The sequence below is a fragment of the Manihot esculenta genome, chromosome 12 (assembly GCF_001659605.2).
Source record: "Manihot esculenta cultivar AM560-2 chromosome 12, M.esculenta_v8, whole genome shotgun sequence".
Lineage (NCBI taxonomy): Eukaryota > Viridiplantae > Streptophyta > Magnoliopsida > Malpighiales > Euphorbiaceae > Manihot > Manihot esculenta.
Genome location: NC_035172.2, coordinates 4,205,592 through 4,227,230, shown reverse-complemented (window position 1 = coordinate 4,227,230; position 21,639 = coordinate 4,205,592). Strand labels below are relative to the sequence as shown.

Below are 21,639 nucleotides of genomic sequence, written 5' to 3'. Positions count from 1 at the left end.
AATTAATTTATTATAAATATTATTTATAATTAAGAATATATTAATTTAAATTAAATTTCAATAATTATAAAAATATAAAATAAATTAAAAATATAATAAATTATGAGAATAAAAAAATTAATTGAAAATATATATAAATTTTAAATTATATTATAAATTAAAAAAAATAAAAAAAATATAAATTTTAAATTATATTATAAATTTAAAAAAAAATAACGTTATAATATCACACCATATTTAACATGATATTATAATACAGCATCTTCAACGGTAAAATAAAATTTACGAGATAGACCTTGTAACAACTTGTCCTAAGCAGCCAACAACTGTGTCTATTAAATCCAATCCAGACATGGGAGAGGGCAATCTCGTAACTTCAACTGAATCGAATGGGATTTTCATTCCCTCCCTCGATTCCATCGACAAAGCCAATCCCCTTTAAAACAAAAATACACGCAAACAAACAAGTCACTAATAGTGAGAGACGGACAGGTCCGTCTCCTTCGATTTAAGACACAAACTCAGACCAAAAAAGAAAAAAAGACACGTAAAGACAAACGAAGGGAACTGGTCTGCGGCTGAGCTTGGTCGGAGATGTTGAAGGTAACCTTCAAGTCCACTGACCAAATCCAAGCCCTAGTGCAGATTTCTTAGCCATTACTATAACAGGCCTCATTTCACTCGCCGCCCTAATGCTCTTGTTTTCTCATCCGCTGTCTCTAATTCTAAGACCTCCCTTCAGGCTGTTGTGTCTGAGGCAGCGACCACCTGCGTCAATTCTATGTCTGAGAGCTTGGCCAACAGGCTCCGCTTGGGGAACTTGACGGAGGATGGTTTGTCTTATAAGGAGAGGTTTATCGTCAGAAGTTATGAGGTTGGGATTAATAAAACAGCAACTGTTGAGACCATTGCAAACTTTTTGCAGGTAAGTTTCTGATTTTTCATTTCTTTCATTCAAGTCATTGCTTGTTTGGACTCTGGGGAATTTTAAGGGAGTGTTCGTTGACCTCTTTCATTTTTATTTCTTTGTTTTTGCATTGGTTATCTATTCGATTTATTTCTAGAATTTGTTGGAAAATTCTGAGATTTTTTTGGCATCTGGGTATGTATTCTTTTGCCATTTTCTCACACTTGCACGTGTAAAGATATGATATTTGATAATTATCAGCAAATTTGTGATGGTGCATAACTTTGCTTAACAACCGTAGAATGCCTCTTACCTATCCATCACCTTCTTTTCTCATTACGGTTAATTACTTTTAAATGACTGGATTTCATTTGGCTAAGCTACTCTTGAGCATTATACAAGGTTTGGTATCGGATTGCTTTGATTTTGCTAATAATGACATTATGTTAATATCAATTGACTCGATGAAACTCCTTGTTCATCATGTGTTTTTCTAATATTTTGATGTCTCCTTGGGAAATATGGTCTATAGGAGGTTGGTTGCAATCATGCTCAGAGTGTCGGATTTTCTATTGATGGATTTGCCGCAACCCTCGCAATGAGGAAGTTGCATCTCATATGGGTAACTGCTCGCATGCACATTGAAATATACAAATACCTTGCCTGGTGGGTTTTATTAGCTCACATCAATGATGTTTGTGAAAGTTCTGGGTTTATAGTTCCGTTGGCCGTTAAAATATGCATATGTCAAACAATCACTGTTTGTTCTCTCATGTTTCTACAATCGCTGTCCGAGATGAATACATGATTTACTGCCCCAGAGGCACCGTTTCATTTCTAGAGGCCTAAACAATCACTGTTTGTTCTCTCATGTTTCTACGTGGTAATTCATAATTGGCAACTAGAAGGCTATATATTTACTGAATTAGGTTTTCAATAGTGTGGATAAATTCCATCTGCATATTTTTAGAGAGATGGCTGGATCAAGGGTGAGTTGAGAGGGAATTTAATCACGTAAATTTAGTTCTTTTGGATATTTTCTCATAACATGTTTTTCTACTGATCTTTTAAACACCCCTAGCAGAGAAGTTTTAGGCTCGATTTGACACCATGAAGAAACATCTTAGATGCATTAGCATTTGGAATAATTTGAGACCATGAAGTTACAACATAAAATTTGGAAGGAGAGTGCGAGGTTACGAAGTTCCTGAGCTGTAGTATTTTGCTCTACTGTCCCCAGCTCCACTCTTTCTTCACTTGTATTGCAAAATTGAACATTTGCAATTGGATGATGATGTTCTAATTCTAATTTTTGTTCTCATCTAAGAAATGAAATGTTTTTGTTGTGGGAAATCTCAAGCAACTTGGAAGCACAACCAAATCATTGATTTGTCAAGTATCCTAATGAATTTCATTTTGCATGGATTGTATCTGATTCAGAATATTTGATGTATGTGCAAGAGATGGTATCCATATCGCTTGTGAGCCCCTCTTCTTCTTCGTCGTCGTCGTCGTCTTCTTCTTTTTCTTTTCAATTTCCTTTTATTATTCCTGCCACATATTTGCTTGAATATCTAAGATGGTGTATATTGTATACAATCAAGCTAACAGGAGGAAAGCTGCAATTTTCCAGGAGATTGCCATGATTGTATAGAATATGTGGATAATTGACTGCATTCTGTCTCATTTTGATTGATTGGCGGTGTTCACAGATTAGCGTTTCCAGAGGATAATAATCGCAGCTTGAAAAAGATTTCAGAACTAGAAGATCCTGCTTAATATTCCAAATTAGGACTTGTGGTAAGCTATGTGTTCATCACAATTTTCATTCCAATTTATTAAGGTTCATTCAGTTTTATCATTTTATCCTGACTTGTAAGCATGATTTTGAATCTGCAGCCAAGAATAGCAGATTTGGATATGAATCAACATGTTAATAATGTCACTTACATTGGATGGGTGTTGGAGGATGGGAATTGAAAGTATTCTTGAATGATTTCTATGTTTTTCTTCACCATCACTTCTTGGTCTTACATGTTCATGTCTCTTCATGACAGAGCATGCCTCAAGAAATCATTGACACCCACGAACTGCTAAACAATCACTTTGGGTTGTATAAGGGAATGTCAACCACTGCCACTGCAACCACTGCCGACCACGACTGGCGAAGCTTTTTACATCTGCTCAGTTTGTCAAGTGATAGGCTTGAAATAAACCACGGCCGCACTGAGTGGAGAAAGAAACCCGCAAGATAAGCAGTACATATCTGTACTTGTTTGCTCCTATGCCTGTTTCTGAGAGGAGTCCATTGCTGGTTTCTCTTTTTTGTTTCTGTAACTACCAAGTAATGTTCTGAATTTGTGGTGTTAGGCTAGAGATTTTGTTCAGAAACATTGTTTGGACTGAGAAATTTTTCTGCTTCTGTTTAGTATTTAGAGCAGATTCTTGAAAGTTCAACTAACTATTAGACTTTTCTTATTAGTTGTATGAGCAAAAATGTAATTGAAATGAACTAATAGTTTTCATGCGTGTAGTAAGATATGACACGATACAAGTGCAGACGGTGACTTGTTTGAGACTATGCAGATCAACACAAGTGTTGTCAATTCTGGGTGGGTCAGAAACAGAGGAAAAAGGAACTCATTGAGCTTAATAGGAAGATGTTTTTGCAGGAGATCGCAAAATAAGAGCAACCCAGCTTCCTCGCTAGACTGCTAAAAAACATAACAATGTTGGGCTTCATGAAGAGCCTGGAACATTATAACGATTCATCCCTTTGGATATATGGTGGACGCATACAACTAATGAATCTACCCTCAATGTTTTGATATGCTGACAGGTCACTGCTCATGTTATGTGATATTAAATCTTGATTTGATATATTAAAGAATTCTTCGGTTTGAAGCCTACTGACCACTGCAAAAATCTGGACTGGCCTAACCAAAAATTCTTCAAGCAAAACAGTAACTGAGATTATATAAGCCAAAATACACATTGGATGCAAATAAGAGCCTCTTTGGCATTATTATTATTGTTCGATTTGTTGTGAAAAACACTTTCTTTAAAATATTATTTAAAAAATATCTTATAAACAATTTATTTTTAACATAAGTTAATTATAAAATCACTAAAATAACAAAACAATTTTTTCCAAACAGTTTTTTTCAACCACTTATAAAAGGGTGTTTTTTCTGAAAAAAATCTAACACTTTTCTATCCCTGAAACTCAATGGCAAACAGGCTCTAAATATACTTCATATTTAGATACTTGAAACTCTTCGGCTGCCCCTTAAAGGATATTTTCATCTTTCCTATTTTTGAAATTAACGTTTTAATCTCTCAATATTTTTTTGATTAATGAGAAAAAGACTTTCAAAAAATGATACAATTATTGTCAATCTCCAAATCATGACACAATATAGACAAGCTATTAAGTTTTAAATTTTTTTTTTTAAAAAAAAAAAACATGTATTATTTTAACATAATTTAAGGGCCAAAACAAAAAATTCTCCTCTAAAAGATAAAAGTATTTGCGCAACGTAATAATTCAAGGACTTAAAGTCCTTATTCCACTTACATGATTATCATACATGAACCTATTACCTGTGTGACCAGATCAAGTCCTAATGTCACTTCATACTTAATCTACCCTACCTGTCCTGAAAATGTTTATATTAATCATCATGAATAGGATTATAAAATTAAATAAACTACAAACTTTCAATTTCATAGGATTTCTGTTATCTGACCTGATAAATTAGCTAACCAACCATTCGAAATAAATTTGACCCCGAAACAAAATCCACTATTGCCTTCTGGCATATCAATTTGAACCGCACATGTTAGAGGAAATCCAAGTTTCGAGTATAAGAAAAAAAAATTAAATAAAATAAACCCACCAACATGCTACAGCCATTGTTGCATCTCTCTATCTCAAAGCTGTTCCTATCAACCCTGCTGCAGAAAATGAATTAAATATCACTATGAGATGAACATAAATGAGATATAATACATGGACTCGTAGAAGAACACACATAAAACGCATTTGTTACTTTTCATGATATAACCATTTTTTAAAAGGAAAAGAAAAATAGACATTATAGTTGAGCATACCCTCATTCTTATGTCTAATTATTCCACCATTATCCCACAAATAAACTTTAAAGCTCGCAATTTTCATTTTGGAATCCTCCTTAAGGTGAGTGTCTGCGTGCATGGGCATGTGCATGCGCATGTATATACTATCATATTGACATCCGATATAACAAATTTTTGACGCCAAATATATTGCACAATCTGCAGGCTGATACTTTTTGTCTACCAAATAAATGACCACAGGAAATAAATAATTATAAGTTTAAAAAAGAAACTCACCTAAAATAGAAATTGACCATAAGCATCACAAGCAGTTGGTTGCTGGAAGGAACACCCGAATAAGTTCTTTAACAGCAACCTTTTTCCTACATGTAGGACATTTTCCCTGTACTCTAATTGCAGCCTTAATGCAAGCCTTGCAGAAAATGTGCCCACATTTTGTTGATGTCTCCTCAACAAATGGACCCATGCAAATAGGACAGTTGAAGGTTGGCTCCTTTGGAGGCTGAGGAGAGGGGGGTGGCTGTACATTCTCTCTCTGCCCAAAAATATAACAGTAAGCCTCACACCTTTAAAAGCATTCCTTAAAACAAGTGAAATGAACACGTCAAATCATTAGTCATACACTATTCTTCCCTTCTCCAGTGCAATTAATTATAAAATTAACAAATAAGATAAATTTAGACCTCCAGCAGCAAAATCCAGGCGCCCAAAATAATCCCCTTTCACTAGTGCAAATATTGAGATACTAAAAGTTGAGGGACAGCGACATGTCAACAGATAAGTTCCAGTCATACAGCCATCAGAGCTACACTAACCTCACATTTAATTTCAGCTGTGTTTTAACCGCATTTAACTTTCCCAATTAAAATCTTATTTGCAATATGCAGGTTACAAAAAGCCCCTGAAGTATGATGGACAACTTAAATTAACTCAAGCCAATTGTCCACCTTAAAGCATTAAGCATAATGATACATATTTAACAACAGTATGCTGATATAAAACACAAGAAGGAGAAAACAATAACCAATATGAGCTTGACAAGCAGAACCTAAGCAAATGCTTTCAGGTATTACCATGGAGCTGCTACTGCTTTCCAAATTTACATAATGCTCACAACTGATAATTGTTTGGTTTGGTAGAATTCTTCTGCGCTTGTTATGGTTATTATAATTCAACCTAGTTGTTTGCCCTGGAAAAAGCATGGTACACACTTCAGTTGACAGAACAAGAGAACATAGAAACATCATTTACCAATCAATATTACTAAACAAGCATTGTCCACTCCATATGATTACTATAAAATAGAACATAGAAAAATGAAGGAATTATCATAATACCTGAATCCACATCAACTACAACAGTACTTCCATGAGTTCTTTGGGTATTGTTTCGTTGGGCATTACTCTTAGCCTAACATGAAATTAAACAAATAAAGGTTTTCGTTCAAAATAAAAACACTACTGGGAAGAGGAGAGAGACAGGAAGCAAACTTCAGCAAAAGCTCTGGGGGAAGATTCAATAACATCATCATCCAAAGCCTCAACATCAATTGTAGTAGGTGGTACAGGCTGCTCTTGTTGGCTTGTTGGCACTCCAAATTGCACATCCTGAGTTGAAGTTCCTTCCTGATCCCTGCTTTCATTTGGAAGCAAATTCAAGTCAAGCATTGCCTTCCTCCTCCGGTACCCCCTTAAGGTAGGGCCCCTCACCCCCTGAGCCTGAGTGCTCATTCTTTATGTGCAATCTCGCTATCAATATTTCCAGCCTTAAAAACCTAAAAAAGCGTAATGAAAAGAAAACGGGAAAATTATGGCTTATCATATAATGCATTCACCAAATTATTTTCCTGAAGATTCTAAAGCGTTTAAACTGAATTCCAAAATAGATTAATGGAACAGTATACATTCAGAACCAAGCATTTACAATATAATATTTTAAACCCAGAACTACAATTTACATTAAAAGTTCCTACCTTCAATGCTTTCTGCTTATAAATGCACTTTAAATTTCATGATCAAGAAATTCAATTTTTTTTCTTTTTTGTAAAAATTCAAATACTGGATTCTTAACATTCAAATCAAGCGATCACTCAACTATGGATTCCATCAACGCAAAAGAAAAAAAAGGACAAATACTAAGGCCCAATCAACAACAAGCAAAATTAATTACAACAAACTTCATCCAAGATACAAAAACTATTGAATTTTTTCTTTAGTATAAAAAAAAAAGTCAAATCGAAAGGCCACTCCGCCGATTAACTGAACAGATATTTGAAAAATTAGAACTGAAAATAGGAAGCAGAGAATCTACCCTTCAATCGAATACCTTGCAAACCAAATCGATTAACATATGAATATAAAACTCGATGATGAAGGAAGAGATTAAATTCTAGGGTTTTAAACAGAGAAGTAATTTGGAGAGACAGGAGAAGGAAGAGAGGACTGATGGGTACAAAACGAAAAATAAAAGTAACGCTTTCGGGTCTCAGTGTGAAAGCGGGTCGGTGAGAAGAGTCCTGATTCTTGTTCACGTGGCATCGTTCGTATGGTGTTACGTGTATCCTTTGCATCTAGAGCGCGTGCTTTGTCAACATTACTCCAATGACTTTTCTTGGAGCGTCTTGCTCTCGTGTTTTGTCTTGAGTCTTGACCAATAGACGTGAATATTTTCTTTTCATATAAAATATTACTCTAATCTTTATTTTAATTTTTCTAATTACCTTAATTTTTACATGAATTTAATATTTAATTTATAAAATTTAACTTTTTAATTTCAAATTTTATAAAGAGCTATAATTAAATTTTAAAAATAAATTTAATTAAATTCTTATATTTTCACTCGATGATAAAATAAATATATTTTAAATTTTTTAATTAATTAAATTCATATATTTTTATTAAACGTTAAATAAAAATTAATATAATATAATATTATTTTTAATAAGGAAATTTTTTTTTATTTAAAATATCCAAAAAATAATATTTTAATTAATATAAAAATAAAAATATATATAAATAGCAAATAATTTTTAAAATTATATAAAAATAATTTTAATTTTTTAAAAATATTATATATTATTAAAAAATAATATTATATTATATCATGATTTATTTAACTCTCAAATAAAATTATATAATTTAATTGATAAAAAAATTAAAATTAAAATATTTAATTCTCAATACAAAATGCAGATATTTACTTGAATTTTAACATTTTATAAAATATAATGAAAAAATAATTATATAACTCATATTTAAACATAGCAGCTAAATAATTACTTTTGTATAGAAATTAATACTTTTTTATTTTTAATTTAATTTTTTTTATTTTTCCTTTTATATTTAGCAAAATAGGAAAACAAATTTCTTTCGTTGTCTATCCAAAATAGAGAGACAACAAATAAAGAAAAACAAAAAGATTATTTCCTTTTTTTCTTTTTTTTTATTTTCCTCTTTAAATAAAGAAAAACGAGAATTTATTTTTATTTTTCATGTTTTATTTTCCTCTCCTCCTGTTTCCTGTAAAAGGAAAATAAAATATCAGCTGATCAACCATGCTTTCTACGAACAAAAAAAGACAAAAATTTAAATAATCCCTCAAATTTTCATCAAATTCTAAATAGGTTCAATTTAATTTTTTGAGTAATTAAACAAAAATTTCGTATTTAATTTAAATTGGCCATAATAATAATATTTTGATTTGATTTTGAAGGTAGGGTTGAACACGAAGCCCAATCAATAGCCATCGAATTCCTCAAGATGGAGATTATCGGTCTGTCTGATTCTCTATTTAGGTATACAACTTTTGATTTTGAATTTGGGGGATTGGTTTTCTTTATTATATTGCTAATTTTTGGTGTTGAGAAAATATTTTTTTTAAAAAATATATTTTTTATATTTAGAAGACATTTAAAAAATTTAATTAATAAAAAATATTTTTTTAATTAAATAAAAAAATAAGTTATTAAAAAAAAATTATTTTTCACACTTGTGAGGTTATTTATCTAAAAAATAAATAGAAGAGCGAGATGAAAATGGAAAATAAAATATCTTGATTAGAATTAAAGAATTTGTATCTGGTCCTTAACAGCAATCAAGAAGTGAAAATAATAATAATAATAAAGGGACAAGACTACATTTCCAGCAAACCACTGTTTATACTCATTAAAAAAAGGAAAAAGCCACACAAATAGAGAGAATATACTCAAAGAAGTAACTCTCCATGAAGAGAGAGCCTTCAAAGTATTTACAAGTTCCACACACCTCATAATTTTCAACAGTGCACTCAAGAGCCATCACTTTCTCCACCATGGGAAGCAGCAACTCTGAAAATTTGAAAAAGAAAATGGTAAGATCATCCCCAAGTATGCAAACCAGTGAAGTTGGTGACAAACAGAGTGATGGCTTTACCTTGGAGCTGTTGCTCGGGGGTCGCTTACGATCGTTGCCCATTGATGACTCGGTAGGCATGCCGGGAACTTTGCCTGCCCCACTATGCTTTTCCTCCCTCACTTGGTTGAAAATGTGAGTATAGCCATCAGCTGATGCAGGGTTGTTCTCATCCCACTCACCGAATTTCGGAACAGCAGCACCCTTAACAGGCTGTGATGCAAGAAAAGCAATAAACATAAATTTTAGTAAAGCTTTATTCTTCCCCAGAATGGGATGGAAGGGGCCGCCAGGAGGGGGAATCAATTACTAATAGATCAACACGTAATCAGCCGAATACTGGAATTATAAAATTGCGGGGAAGAAGAGAGAAGAATTACACTTTCATCGCCTTTTGGTTTCAATCGGGATCTTCCAGGAGTACCATGGCTACTTTCATATGAACCTTTCCCTTCCCATGCAGGAGAAGGAGCCCCGCTGCCTTTCCCTGAGATCCTCGCTTTATGATGCACGGGAGAGTGCTCCATGCTGTTGTCAGAACCAATGCTTTGTGCACTTGTTTTTCCAGTCCTCCTGGGGTTTTCACCATGGATTACTCCACGGCCACCATGACGCTGGTTTGCTGGCTCGTTGCTAGCTCTCCGATTCATGTTGTCATGGCGTGCTGGAGAGTCAGCAAACCGTCTGAGTTCACCATCTTCCCTGCTCCTTTGACGCATGTGTGCTCGCTTAACAGCTCCCTGCCCTGTTGTTTCCTCTGATGCAACTCTGCCTCTGGAAGGGGGAGCTTGAGCTGGAGCTGCAAAATCTGAGCCTAAATCAGGATTCTCTTGGGGATCATTTGGATTTATCATCTTCCCTTCACCTCGACCCTTTCGAGCCTTTTCAAAGTAGGCTGTGTAAGGAACATTCTCTTCACTTTCCCAATTGCCAAACTTCGGCACGTGTGAATGTTGCTGCAAAAATAACCAGAGATTGTCATCTACCAGAATGCCATCCATGAAAACAACTCATTTCCATCATTGAAAATGTAACTGTTCATCTAACAGGATTAGAGAGTCATGTCCACAAAGTTAGAAAGACATCTCATTGCTAAAGATAGGCTGGATCAAGGCATGCTAATAAACCAGGAGCAATAGCAAGATCCACACATCTAAAGTAGCTTCAAATATCTGAAAATGGGAGAGGAGGCATTGCAACCCCATGACTGCCATATACCTTATTATTTTCAGAGAGCACGAGATGATAAAGGCCACTTTCCAACGATGCAATACATTATTCACCTTTTGTTCTGTTTGAACTAATGAATTAAAATTAGATCTACAAGCCTCAGATATAAAAACAACTCAAATTATACTCAAGCATTATCCATTATCTTCTTAACAAAATGAAATTTTATATGAACTCATTCCAGAGGAAAATATGGGTGAGAGAAACAGGAATTCATAAATTCTCCTAGCACATTTATAGACTGTAACATTTTACCTAGTAAAATTTATGTGGTACTTGGCTAGAATGGAGTTACAAGCATCAGAAAAGACAAAAGTAGAATGTACACGAGTAAGAGACTATCTATAACCATCTATCATTAAATAACAGCAGCAGCATATCCATAGAATTTAGGAGGAAAACAATAATATAATCTTTGTCAGCTTCTGCCAAAAGGCCAGAGAATACCCAGAAATAGAAAAATGCAAAATGGAAGACAACAACAATACCATTTTCCGAAAGCCAAGATACTATTTTTTTTTAGATGTTCCTTATGCAACAAATACAAAAAGAGAACTGTCAAATAATGCTCACTAACTAAGACACGACAATGAAAAGCGTGTTAACCAGAGTACATATTTTGTTCGTCTAGACTTCCTTAACTGGTATTCACAGAGAATACTAATCAAGCAACTGTCACCTGAAAACAAAGCATCATCCTTTTACCAAATAAGATAGGCTTAGTTAGTGCACCAAGAGCGAGGGCCATGCTTGTGCTCAACACCCAAACTCTGGTACAACAACACAAGCTCTGCTGTACTTTTACATATTCTTTCATTGTTATCGAAGAAGAGAGGGCATAAAATAAGTAAAATACATAATTTTCCAAGAGAAACCCCTTTTGTGGCATATTTTCTTCCTTCTGTTTTTCACTAAATGAAACAGGCCCTCAGCTCCACTTAAGAGTACTAATAAAAGTAAAGGAGCATGCTAGACTGCTCAGTTATGTTAAAAGAGAAAAGCAAAGAAATGGCTTACTCTTAGCTATTGACAATATATATTAAGAGACAAACCTAGTTGCATGAAACGATATTACACAAAACACATGCTTGTTTTCTCCTTAATACCAACAGAAGTTGTACTCTTTGAAGAATTCAGACATCCATCATCCATGCACCAAGGTGAAGATACAAGACTTCTAATTATCAAATTTAACAGTTCTATTTATGAAAAAGATCCATAGCCAACAAACCCGAACAGGTGTATCTTGCAATAAAATAATAATAATAACTTACATGCACATTTGCAATTAAATAAACTGATAATCCCAACATGCCCAAAGGAAAACACATTTAACCTCCAACAATATAGCATATACTAGACAACTAAAAACTGCAAACAAAAAGGGCAGTTCAATTATCTGGCATAAAACTTCAACAAAATGACATTTCAGATAAGTCAAGATTAATTTCTATCATAAACAAGGAAATCTGGACACAAATGTTCAAGAAAAGTTCATACACGTTCAATAACGTTTCACGTGAACTTGAACTTCAAAATCATAGAAGGCATTTATCTCATTGATCAATGATATGCTCCTAATCTGCATATCTCATATTGCATCAAGATCCCAAGGGGGGAACATTCCTTTAAATTAAGATATGGTCCAACACAGAAAGTGAATCGGGTATGGTCACAAACTAAATCAGAACTCAGCACATCTCATCAGTTAAAATATTTTAGATTAGGATTAATGTCAAGTAAGCACTTAATTGGTAATACTTTCCCAAATTATGGTGATATGATTATGTTTCATCTACCATTTGTTACTGATGTTGACTTAGAGATTACACGATTCCCTTGCAAGCTAAATAGAACAAGAAAAGCTGAGACAGACAAACTGCCAATTTACCTAATAATTAGTGTAGATATTATTTCACCTACAATAAAAAGGGAATTCATCTAAGTTCTAATCTTTTTATTATCAAGTGCACAGTTAAAATTTCAGTACTAATTCTAATCCCTAGAATTCATAACCATGAAAGGACAAATGAACCAAACCCAGATTACTACAAAACCAGTCCAACTATATAACAATCAACAGCTGATAATAAAACACAACATTGCCAATCAAGGCAATACAAAGTACCATAATCTACAAAGACTAAATATGATTCAGTCTTTGGTTCAGAACAACCAGAAGAACATATTACATTTTCTCTTCTGCAAATTAAGCAACCAAACAGCAAACAATGAAAATAACCCAAATCAAAGAAACATAAAAGCACAAATAACTACTAATTTGAAAAGGAAATAAAAAGGGGGGGGGGGGGGGGGCGCAACACTTACTGCCATTTCTCTCTCCACCACAGTTGAAAGGAAACCCAGAAAGCAAAGAACAATCTTTTAGGCTTGAACCAAAAATTCAGCTTTTCCCCTAATAAAAGAAGCTCAAAGCTCCAACAATGAACCCTTCAACGACCCAGCAAGAGAAAGAGAGACCTTTACCCAAACGGAGTGAGAGAGATAGAGAGAGAGCAAGTTTTTAGAGAGAGTCCATAGAGACTTTTTGACAGAGAAAGAGCTTGTTTATAGAGAGGTTTATCAACCATTGACGGGATCCACCGGTGATGTTTGACCATTCTCCCTCCTCCCTCTCTCTCTCTCTCTCTGTAAAAAAAGAAAAGTCTCGGTTTCTTCTCAGTTTCAAGGGTCTCTCTCGCTCTCGCATATCGCCGTATGTTTCCGTATATATACGATCTTCCCTTCTCCTTCATCACGATTCGTGCTAATGGCAGAGAAGTTTCTATTGCTTCCACTACCGAAATTTGTAAGCCAGCCAATGAAATAAGTGAACATGGTGTGGAAGAAATGAGTTCATATTCTAGTAATAGCAGTTTTTGTAAAGAATCATTTGTTTTCTGTAGTCGTCTGTTGGGGGGTTAGAGTTAACGGCGTGACTGTTACTGGCGGCTGACCACATTAACCTTAAAGCCTCGTGCGTCTCTGTCAATGGTTAATGGTATTTTCTTTGTCTGCTTCTGTCTAAACATTTCTGTTGACCTTTCTTTTTCTTTTCCTAAATTATTTTCTTAAAAATTTATAACTGCACACAATTTTGTAAATTTAAACTCATTACTGATTTTTTAATTAAAAAAATAATTTATAATATAATACTTAAAATTCACAAAATTACAATTTAATATTTAATTTTAATGATAAACACTTTAATCTAATATTTAGATTTTTTTTTAAATTCATAATGGTGAAGTCCATCGCATATCATTTATTATAATAATTTAATTATTATAATTTTAATACTTATAATTATTTATTAAATTATAATTGAATCATAATATTGAGAAGGTTGGGAAATTGTGGTAATAAAATCCCACATGGAATATATTATATTACACCTGTCCACTTGTAATAAATGAGCAAATTGCTTTGTCTTAGCTGGAATTTTTTTTATAAATTATTATTCAATAAATTTTCTTATCTACCAATTGGATGAATTCAATTGAAAGCTCATCTTTCATTCTTTCCAAATTTTTAATGAATTAAAATTTTGTGAGGTATTCACTATTCATCAATCCGATAACCATTTTAAAATAATTTTATTTATTCTAATATATTAACAATTTTAAAAGAAATTAAATCAATAATTTATTTATTTCGTTGTACATTTGTTTTTATGAGTAAAAAATGTTAAATTTATTCTTAAACTATTTAGTAGAATTAAAAATATTAAATTTTATATTTCAATTTAAATTTATTTTTATTTTACTAGTGAAATTATTTTTCAGTTAACTTCACCCTTAATTAATCATAAATTAAAGAAGTTAATTCACATTAATCAAATTAAATTATTTTAAATATAAAAACTAAAAAAATAAATGAAGTAAATTATAATAAAAAAATCCAATTTAAAAATTAAATTAGTTTATTTTAACACTAAATTTTAATAGTATAATTATTTTATAATGAAATTTTAAATATTAAATTATTTAAAGATTAAATTATGAGTTTTGTAAAATCTTGTGATAAAATATTCTAAAAAATAATAATAGGATATTGAATAATGATTTTATTGGTGATTACTGTCTTTGAAGGTGAAATCACAACAAGGATGGCTCTTAATTATTTGAAAATGATTGAAGGTCCTACTTAGATACTACAGTGGGACTAATTAATTAATTAATATAATAAATAACCATTTGGTATTCTATTTCATTTTAATTTAAAAAGTGTACTCTTTTTTTTCTTTTAATTATATTTTAGAAAAAAAATATTTTTATTTTTTTTATTTTTTTCAATTTTTTTGAATTCTGGAATTATTTTATAATTTTAATTTTTTTATTAGTCCATCAATATATTTTAAGATTTACATTTATTCTTAGTAAAATTTAGATTCTTTTAATTTATCTTTGAATTTTTTATATAATAAGTTCGTTACCCCTTTATATATTTTATATTTATTTTTAATAAAATTTAGATTCATTTAATTTGTTTTTTAAATTTTTTATATACTAAATTTATTTAATTTATCAATTCATATTTTTACGATTTAAATTCATTTAATTTACTCTCATGACTTTTTGCTCAAATTTTTTTGTATGATTTTTTTGTAACTCAATATTTTTATTTTTATTTTTTTTAAAATTTTTTTTCATAAAAAATAGTCTGCATTGATTGACTATGGACGTACGACAGAGAGACGATGGGTAAAAGGTTTGATGGTGTAAGGATGTGCAAAATTTGAGAGAGAAAACTAGAGAAACAAGTGGAAAAATATTGAAGATGAAGGTGTACATCAAAATTTCACAATAATTTAATTAATTATTTATTTTTTAAATTATTATTTTTTATTTAAAATGAAGGAATTAAATACTTTTTGATGAAAAGAGATCCAATAGAATAGGGTTTTACAAGGGTTTTGTATTACTGAATAAGGCCTCCTCTTTTATACATTATCTTGCTTGCTGGTGACGTGTAAAGGTCTCTCCAGGATTAGGGATGGCAGGCGGGTGGGTTTTCGCGGGTACCCGATCCGCCCAAATCCTATTAGGACGGATTTGGGTATTTACAAAACGGATTTGGGCGGATTCGGATTTGAAAAATTTTACCCGTCTCGGATTCGGGTAGGGTTCGGGGTTAGGTGATCGAATACCCGTTACCCGAACCCGATTAGCTATACTTCAAAACTAACCCTAAATTCCCTTATCCCTAATTCATTTTCTCATTTTACTCGAGCTTCTGCCTCTCTCCCCCCTTCCCTTCCCATAATTTCCAATCGACACCTCTCCCCCACTTCACTGCCGGCAGCCCAGTCGGCACCGGCGACATCTCCTTTCTCTCCCTAGAGACGATAAATCTTCTCTCTCCCCAGTATCTCCTTCTCTCTCTCCAGTCGGCCATATCTCCCACTTCCTAGTCAACGCCTCTCTCCCCTACTTCCGGTCAGCGATATCTCCTTCTCTCTCTCATCTACTCGTTCCTCTCTCCCCCACTTCACTGACGACTGGAGACAACTCGTGCCTCTCCCCAATCGGCGTCAGCAACATCTTCTTTTACTGAAATCTCTTCGGGTATGTTAACTTCATTTTTTTATACTGCATAAACACATCAAAGATACATAGAAATAGTTTTTTAGAATCTATAGACTATTAATCTAATTATTTAGATATTGTTAAAAAATCTAACTATTTGTTATTTGGGTTATAATATGTGAATTTTTAATTTTTTATCATTGAATTGAATTATAAAAATAGGGAGCTTGTTATTTGGGTTATAATATGTAAATTTTTAATTTTTTATCATTGAATTATAAAAATCGGGTTCGTTCGGGTTCGGATAGTGTGCGGGTATTGCTAAACGGATTTGGAACGGGTACGAGTAGTAAAATTAAAGCACTAAACGGATTTGGGACGGGTTTGGGAATTTTATATATAATCGGGTTCGGATTTGGGTACTCCCAATTTCGCGGGTACCCTACCCGTTGCCATCTCTGTCCAGGATTGGGTCACGTGTCTCTGCCATGCGGATTCGGAGGTACTAGGGTATCAGCCGCCTGCTCCATGCGTAACGGCCTCTGATTCTTCTCGTGCGTACGTTCAAGCGGATCTGCCAGGCTGTCTGGTGAATATTTTTCTGGATCCTGGGCTAGGCCGAGAGTTGGGCCGGACGCTAAGCCTGAGTGGAGAGGGCCTGCTTCGTGTGGGCCGGGCCGGTTTGAGTGAAGAAGATGGGTCGAGCCCGGCATTGAGGGTTGGATGAGCCAGGCTTGTTATGTATATCAGGTGTGTGGGCCTCTACGTCATGGGCCTTGGGCTGCGGTCAAGCCCCTGGCCCGGGGTGAAGGAATCCAGCGGTCATCAATTGCCCCTTCACCTTCTCGGCAGTTATTGCTCCAACTGCCGAGGGGGTGAATACCAAGAACTAGTATGATCGCGTCTGTTCGGGTTCAGGTGCCTTAATAACATCCTTTCATCTTTCAGTCGTTGCGCAGCTTCTGAATTCTATCTGCTCTTTTCTCTTTCTGTCTTTTTTTCTATTCTTCTTGTCCTCTACCGCCTTTGCTTTTTTTGTCATCATTATCTGGACATCTCCTTTCTTTCCTTTCCCGTGAATATCTTTTAAGAATCTGACATCACTGGCTTAGAGTCTAGTGTAGCTCTGCCCCGTACTAAGTCCTCAGGCTCCGAGTATATATCAGCGCCAGCTTTTCTTCATTCTTGAGCCTTCTGTTGAAATGAGAAATTCTTGTTTTATCTGTGGCAGGTCTATTCGACGCCTTCTTTAAACAGGTTGCCTTGTGCCTCAGAGGTTTGTTTTGATTTTGCTCTTATCATCTTAAGGGAGAACTGTTTCTGACTTGTCTCTGTTTTGAAACTTTTTGCAGTTCCTGAAATAAAAATGGGTCAGCTCAAAATTCTTGAAAATTTGATGTTACCTCTAAGGCGTCTGGATGGTGCATTGAAGATCCTTCTGGTATGGCAGTCGAAGGGTGGGACCATTCGGGAAGCTGCTGAAACTGCTTTACCCAGGTCGTCTGGCCGGCCTCCTCCTCTGCTTGTTGCCCGGGCTCCAAAGAAGTTCTGGGCTATTGAGGGGTTCGCTCTAACTTCACCTTTTTCCGCAGAGAAAAAGGGAATTTCCTCGATGCCCCTGTTGTCCTCTTTTGATATAAATGGGAGTGGCGCCGGCACTTAGCTTGTTGTTCTTTTTTTATGTGAAGTACCAGTATTATTATTCCCTTTGGTGTGAAGTACCAGTATTATGTGAGACTGGGATCTGCTGCACTCAGTCAGGTCTCCAGCGATTTCTTCGAATGTGTACTTCGCGATCTCTTCGGGGCCATAGCCCGAAGACTTATGTTTTTCATGTGTGGTGCACGGCCGGCATACAATATCTGAGCTTGTTCGAATGTACCGTGTATCACATTCGGGTAATCGAACGTTTGCCCAGGGGGACAGTGAGAAATGCTTATGGGAATCAACTTGTTCAGTTCCCCTATAATAGCGGGACAGATCTTGGCCTTTTCTGAAAAACTCACATTCCGAGCTACGAGAAGTCCTCCGAGCTGAAGACTAGAATAGTAGGGTAGGTGATAATCGTAGATGATGAAATATCTGGATATGTAAATCCTTTAAGGATAGTCTTTCATCCCGTAGTGTAGGCCTTTGTAACGTGCTGTAATGTACTTTTCTTTTAATGAAGTTCTTGTTCTGCTCTCATGCTTAAGCTGTTCTTCCTTTATCATGTGTGAAATACTTTAGATTGCTCGCCTTATAATTTTAACCAACTGAGCTCTGTCCTGCTTTTTCTCGAGCTGATCTAACCATATCTGCGAGCTCTGATGAGTTGAACTCCGGATCCACTTAGCCAACTGGGCTTTCAATTTTCCGAACTGGACTGTCTGACCGACCTGTGAGCTCGGTCTTTACTTCGATGAATTGAGCTTTGAGTCTCCTTCATCCGACCGGGCTCTCAGGTCATGTTGTCCGAGCTGGACTGACCGACCCAAGAGTTCTGTCTTTGCTTAGTGAAATGAGCTCTGAGTTTCCTTTAGCTGGCCGAGCTCTCAAGTCATGCTTCTGATGAGTTGAACTCTAAGCTCTCAGCTCTGTATGATTCCGAGGTGCTCTTGGCGCCTCTTTCCGATCTCACATCCTTTGTTTAATAACGATAAATCAAATTTTATAACTTTTTAAGTGATGAGCAAGTCTGACCTTTATCATGCTCCCATTTGCTTGTACTTTTGAGTCTTTTCATGACTTGCCCCTCTTTCCTCGGCATTTACCATAGGGATGGTAAAGTAGTAGGCTAAGTTGCTCTGACTGATGAGTTGGGCCTGTATTATGTGGATGGCGAATGGGCTTTTAAATGATGGGCTGTCATCGTATACTTGGCCCTTGATAGATGTAGATAAGCCCAGCGATACTGTTCAGATCAACGCCCTGCCTCATAATTGCCCTTCTTTTCGAGTTCCTTCTGTCTTTTGAAGAACTAGCTCTTGTCTGCTCTCTGTCTTCCTGCAACTCCTTGTACGGTTTTTCATCCCATCGTGTTCTCAGGTACGCTTCCTTGTTCTTCCATGGCAAGTTCAAAGCTTCCTGATGTTTTTGACCTTGAGTCGCATATTACACCTTCCAACATAACTAATCACATTTCCCGGAGGCTTTTAGATACTCCGTTGTATCTTATTCGAGCACCTCTTCCAAATGAGAGGATAGTTCTTCCTTACCCTCGCCCTCCTGGTTTGGTGGATCCCCAAGAGGTTCGTAGCATAGTATTTTTCCTGAAGCAGAGAGAATTTGGTCTACCGTTTCCTTTTACCCCTTTCTTTGTTGAGGTCTTTGAATACTTTGGGGTAACTCCTCGAATGTTATCCCCAAATTCCATTTTATTCATGTCCTGTTTCGAGTCTATCTGTCTGGGTTGGGGTTTCGCACCTACGGCCTGTCTGTTTGTCACTTTTTTCCGCCTGGTTAGGGCGAAGCAAAACTTCTATTACTTTTCCCCCCGTAATGGGCTGTCTCTTCTTACAGGCTACAAGGATTCTATAAAGGGATGGGTAGAGAATTTCCTTGTGGCGGAGTTAAAACTAGGGTCCTGCCGATCGTGGGATGTGGACCTAAGGTGGGGGGAGATCTTTCCGGGCTGCAACGATCTGCCCGAATTGAGTCTTATTGAGCAGGTCGGGCTGCTTCGACTGACTTCCGTTGAGAGGAAGTATGATGTCGAGAAGTGTATGTTTGCGTCCAACCTTAGGGATATCCGGGACACGGGTATAGTGCTTTGTCCGGCTATTCTGTTTCTTCTTTGCTCATAATATCAGGAAGTATGCTGACTCTTTATAACTTCTTGTTTCTTGCAGCTTCTGAGGTTAGAATGGATGGCATCAAATTCCCCAAGAATTTTGACCTGTCTCGGGAGAACATGCATGCAATTTTTGACGCCTTTGGGGATGGGCGTTCTGTAACTGAGATTGCTGCAGAGCTGGCTCAGGCCGCTTCCTCCAAGAAGGTCAGCCGACCTCCCGTCAAAGCTTCTTCTCGAACTTCCAAGCCGAGCTCTCGCAGCATCAAATTAGCTCGGCCATCTAGGCATGGTGGGTCGAGCTCAACCTCGATGCCTGCTGAAGGGTCTAGATCGGTTCCAGCCTCCTCAGAGGTCGCGAGGGAAACTTCCCTAGCTATTGTGGAGCAGACCCAAGCTACTGAACAAGTGGGGCAGGGTGCCGCCCATTCTACTGAGGGGGTGTTAGGGGGGAAATTTAAGTCCCCTGTTGAAGACAAGGAGACCTCTGGGACAGGGATGGAGATCATCCTCCTAGAGGATCAAAGCCCAGAGGTTTCTGGTGAAGGTGCCCCTGCCCCTGTGAGGACTGAGCCTGAGGGATCTGAGGGTGTCCCCTCAAAGACCGGGGGCAAGCGTCCGACCCCTTCTGGAACGCCTGTCCCATCTCCTGCTCGGAAGAAATCCAAGACTGCTGCGGGTCCTTCCCCACCTCTTTCTCCCATTGGGAAGGGGAAGGGTGTTTCTGTTGTTCCTTCGTCGTCCCCTACTGACAACATTCTGGACCTGTCAAGCATTTCCTCTGAATCTCCGGCCTCTGCTGTTGCCGCACTTCTCCGGGAGCGGATGTTCGGCGGGATAACAGAGGCTTCGGATCCTCGTCTTCTGGCCCTGACTGGTCACTTGGCCAGTTCTACCAAGGAGCAGGTGTCCTTCCAATCTCGCTCTCGTGAGGAGCTCGGATCCACGATTGGAGAAATGCTTCTGATGGTAAGTTATTTTTTCACTTCTCTTTGAGTTTGCTTTGTTTCTTTTCTTGACAATTGTTCTTCCGTACTAGGTGTTAGGCCTGGTTATGGAGGTGGATGCCCGTGACCTCTCTCTTCGGGAGTCCGTGGACCGCCGGATCGAGGAAGCGCGTCGCGATGAAAACCTGACTGCCACCAACGACGCGAGGGGCCACCTAGCAGCCGCCCGGGAGCAGATCCAGTCTCTCCGAGTGGAGTTGCATTCTGCGCTGGAGGCCTCTAAAAGAGCTGAGGACAGAGCGGCTGAGGCGGCAGAACATAGCAAATCCCTGGAATCAGAGCTGTCTCGTACTCGCAGGGTTCTCCAGGAGTCCGATGGGAGGGCAGCTGAGGTGGAAGCTCATTGTGTAGAGGTTGTAAAGCAGCTGTCCTCTATGACAGCGGCCCTTCAGGAGAAGGATGAGGCTGTAAGCCAAAAAGCTGAGGTCCAGCGCCAATATGAGGCCTTAAAGGCCGATTTTGAAGGGCTTCAAGCTCACCTGAATGAGGTGAGGGCTCAGAGGGAAAGTGCCCTAGCCTGGGTGGAGGTCCTTGAGCAGGAATTGGGCACAAGTTCTGAACGTATCAAAGATCTGTCTTCATCGGCTGAAGAGTTCAACCTTCGCCAACAACAGCTAAAAAATGAAGTCAGGGCTTTGGAACGTAAATGTTTAGCCCTGCTCGAGGTGGTAAAGTATGCCGAAAGGAAGGCTCAGCTAAAGCGTGAACA

At 36.5% G+C, this 21,639-nt stretch overlaps 3 protein-coding genes across 21 annotated transcripts; 1 reads left to right on the top strand and 2 right to left on the bottom strand.

Moving 5' to 3' along the window:
• Positions 1–482: 482 nt before the first annotated feature.
• Positions 483–3,364, top strand: LOC110627917 (oleoyl-acyl carrier protein thioesterase 1, chloroplastic). 8 transcript variants are annotated; one of them, XR_006348022.1, is made up of 5 exons: positions 486–603; positions 731–925; positions 1,440–1,529; positions 2,620–2,707; positions 2,807–3,364. XR_006348022.1 is itself a non-coding variant. In XM_043948972.1 (4 exons), exons 1-4 carry the CDS (start codon positions 595–597, stop codon positions 2,638–2,640), a joined length of 315 nt encoding a protein of 104 aa, XP_043804907.1. In that variant the 5' UTR covers positions 486–594; the 3' UTR covers positions 2,641–3,364. The 8 variants fall into 8 exon arrangements, 2 of the variants coding, with proteins under 2 accessions (XP_043804907.1, XP_043804908.1); XR_006348021.1 differs by having other exon boundaries at positions 483–603; positions 743–925; positions 1,440–2,707; XR_006348020.1 differs by having other exon boundaries at positions 1,440–2,707.
• A 1,034-nt stretch (positions 3,365–4,398) lies between these two features.
• Positions 4,399–7,502, bottom strand: LOC110628758 (E3 ubiquitin-protein ligase RNF4). Of its 11 annotated transcripts, none has more exons than XR_002490114.2 (8): positions 7,331–7,502; positions 6,496–6,779; positions 6,343–6,415; positions 6,079–6,194; positions 5,282–5,540; positions 4,807–4,864; positions 4,657–4,722; positions 4,399–4,566 (listed from the first exon to the last, which is right to left on the bottom strand). XR_002490114.2 is itself a non-coding variant. In XM_021775557.2 (6 exons), exons 2-5 carry the CDS (start codon positions 6,733–6,735, stop codon positions 5,307–5,309), a joined length of 663 nt encoding a protein of 220 aa, XP_021631249.1. In that variant the 5' UTR covers positions 6,736–6,779; positions 7,331–7,502; the 3' UTR covers positions 4,399–4,864; positions 5,282–5,306. The 11 variants fall into 11 exon arrangements, 3 of the variants coding, with proteins under 3 accessions (XP_021631249.1, XP_021631251.1, XP_021631250.1); XR_002490115.2 differs by having other exon boundaries at positions 4,399–4,561; XR_006348018.1 differs by having other exon boundaries at positions 4,807–4,861.
• Positions 7,503–9,033: 1,531 nt separating this feature from the next.
• LOC110628851 (RPM1-interacting protein 4) lies at positions 9,034–13,334 on the bottom strand. 2 transcript variants are annotated; one of them, XM_021775669.2, is made up of 4 exons: positions 12,952–13,334; positions 9,774–10,349; positions 9,415–9,606; positions 9,034–9,329 (listed from the first exon to the last, which is right to left on the bottom strand). In XM_021775669.2, the coding sequence occupies exons 1-4, from the start codon at positions 12,955–12,957 to the stop codon at positions 9,300–9,302; spliced, it is 804 nt and encodes a 267-aa protein (XP_021631361.1). In that variant the 5' UTR covers positions 12,958–13,334; the 3' UTR covers positions 9,034–9,299. The 2 variants fall into 2 exon arrangements, with proteins under 2 accessions (XP_021631361.1, XP_021631362.1); XM_021775670.2 differs by lacking the exon at positions 12,952–13,334 and adding an exon at positions 10,612–12,880.
• Between the last annotated feature and the right edge of the window lie 8,305 nt (positions 13,335–21,639).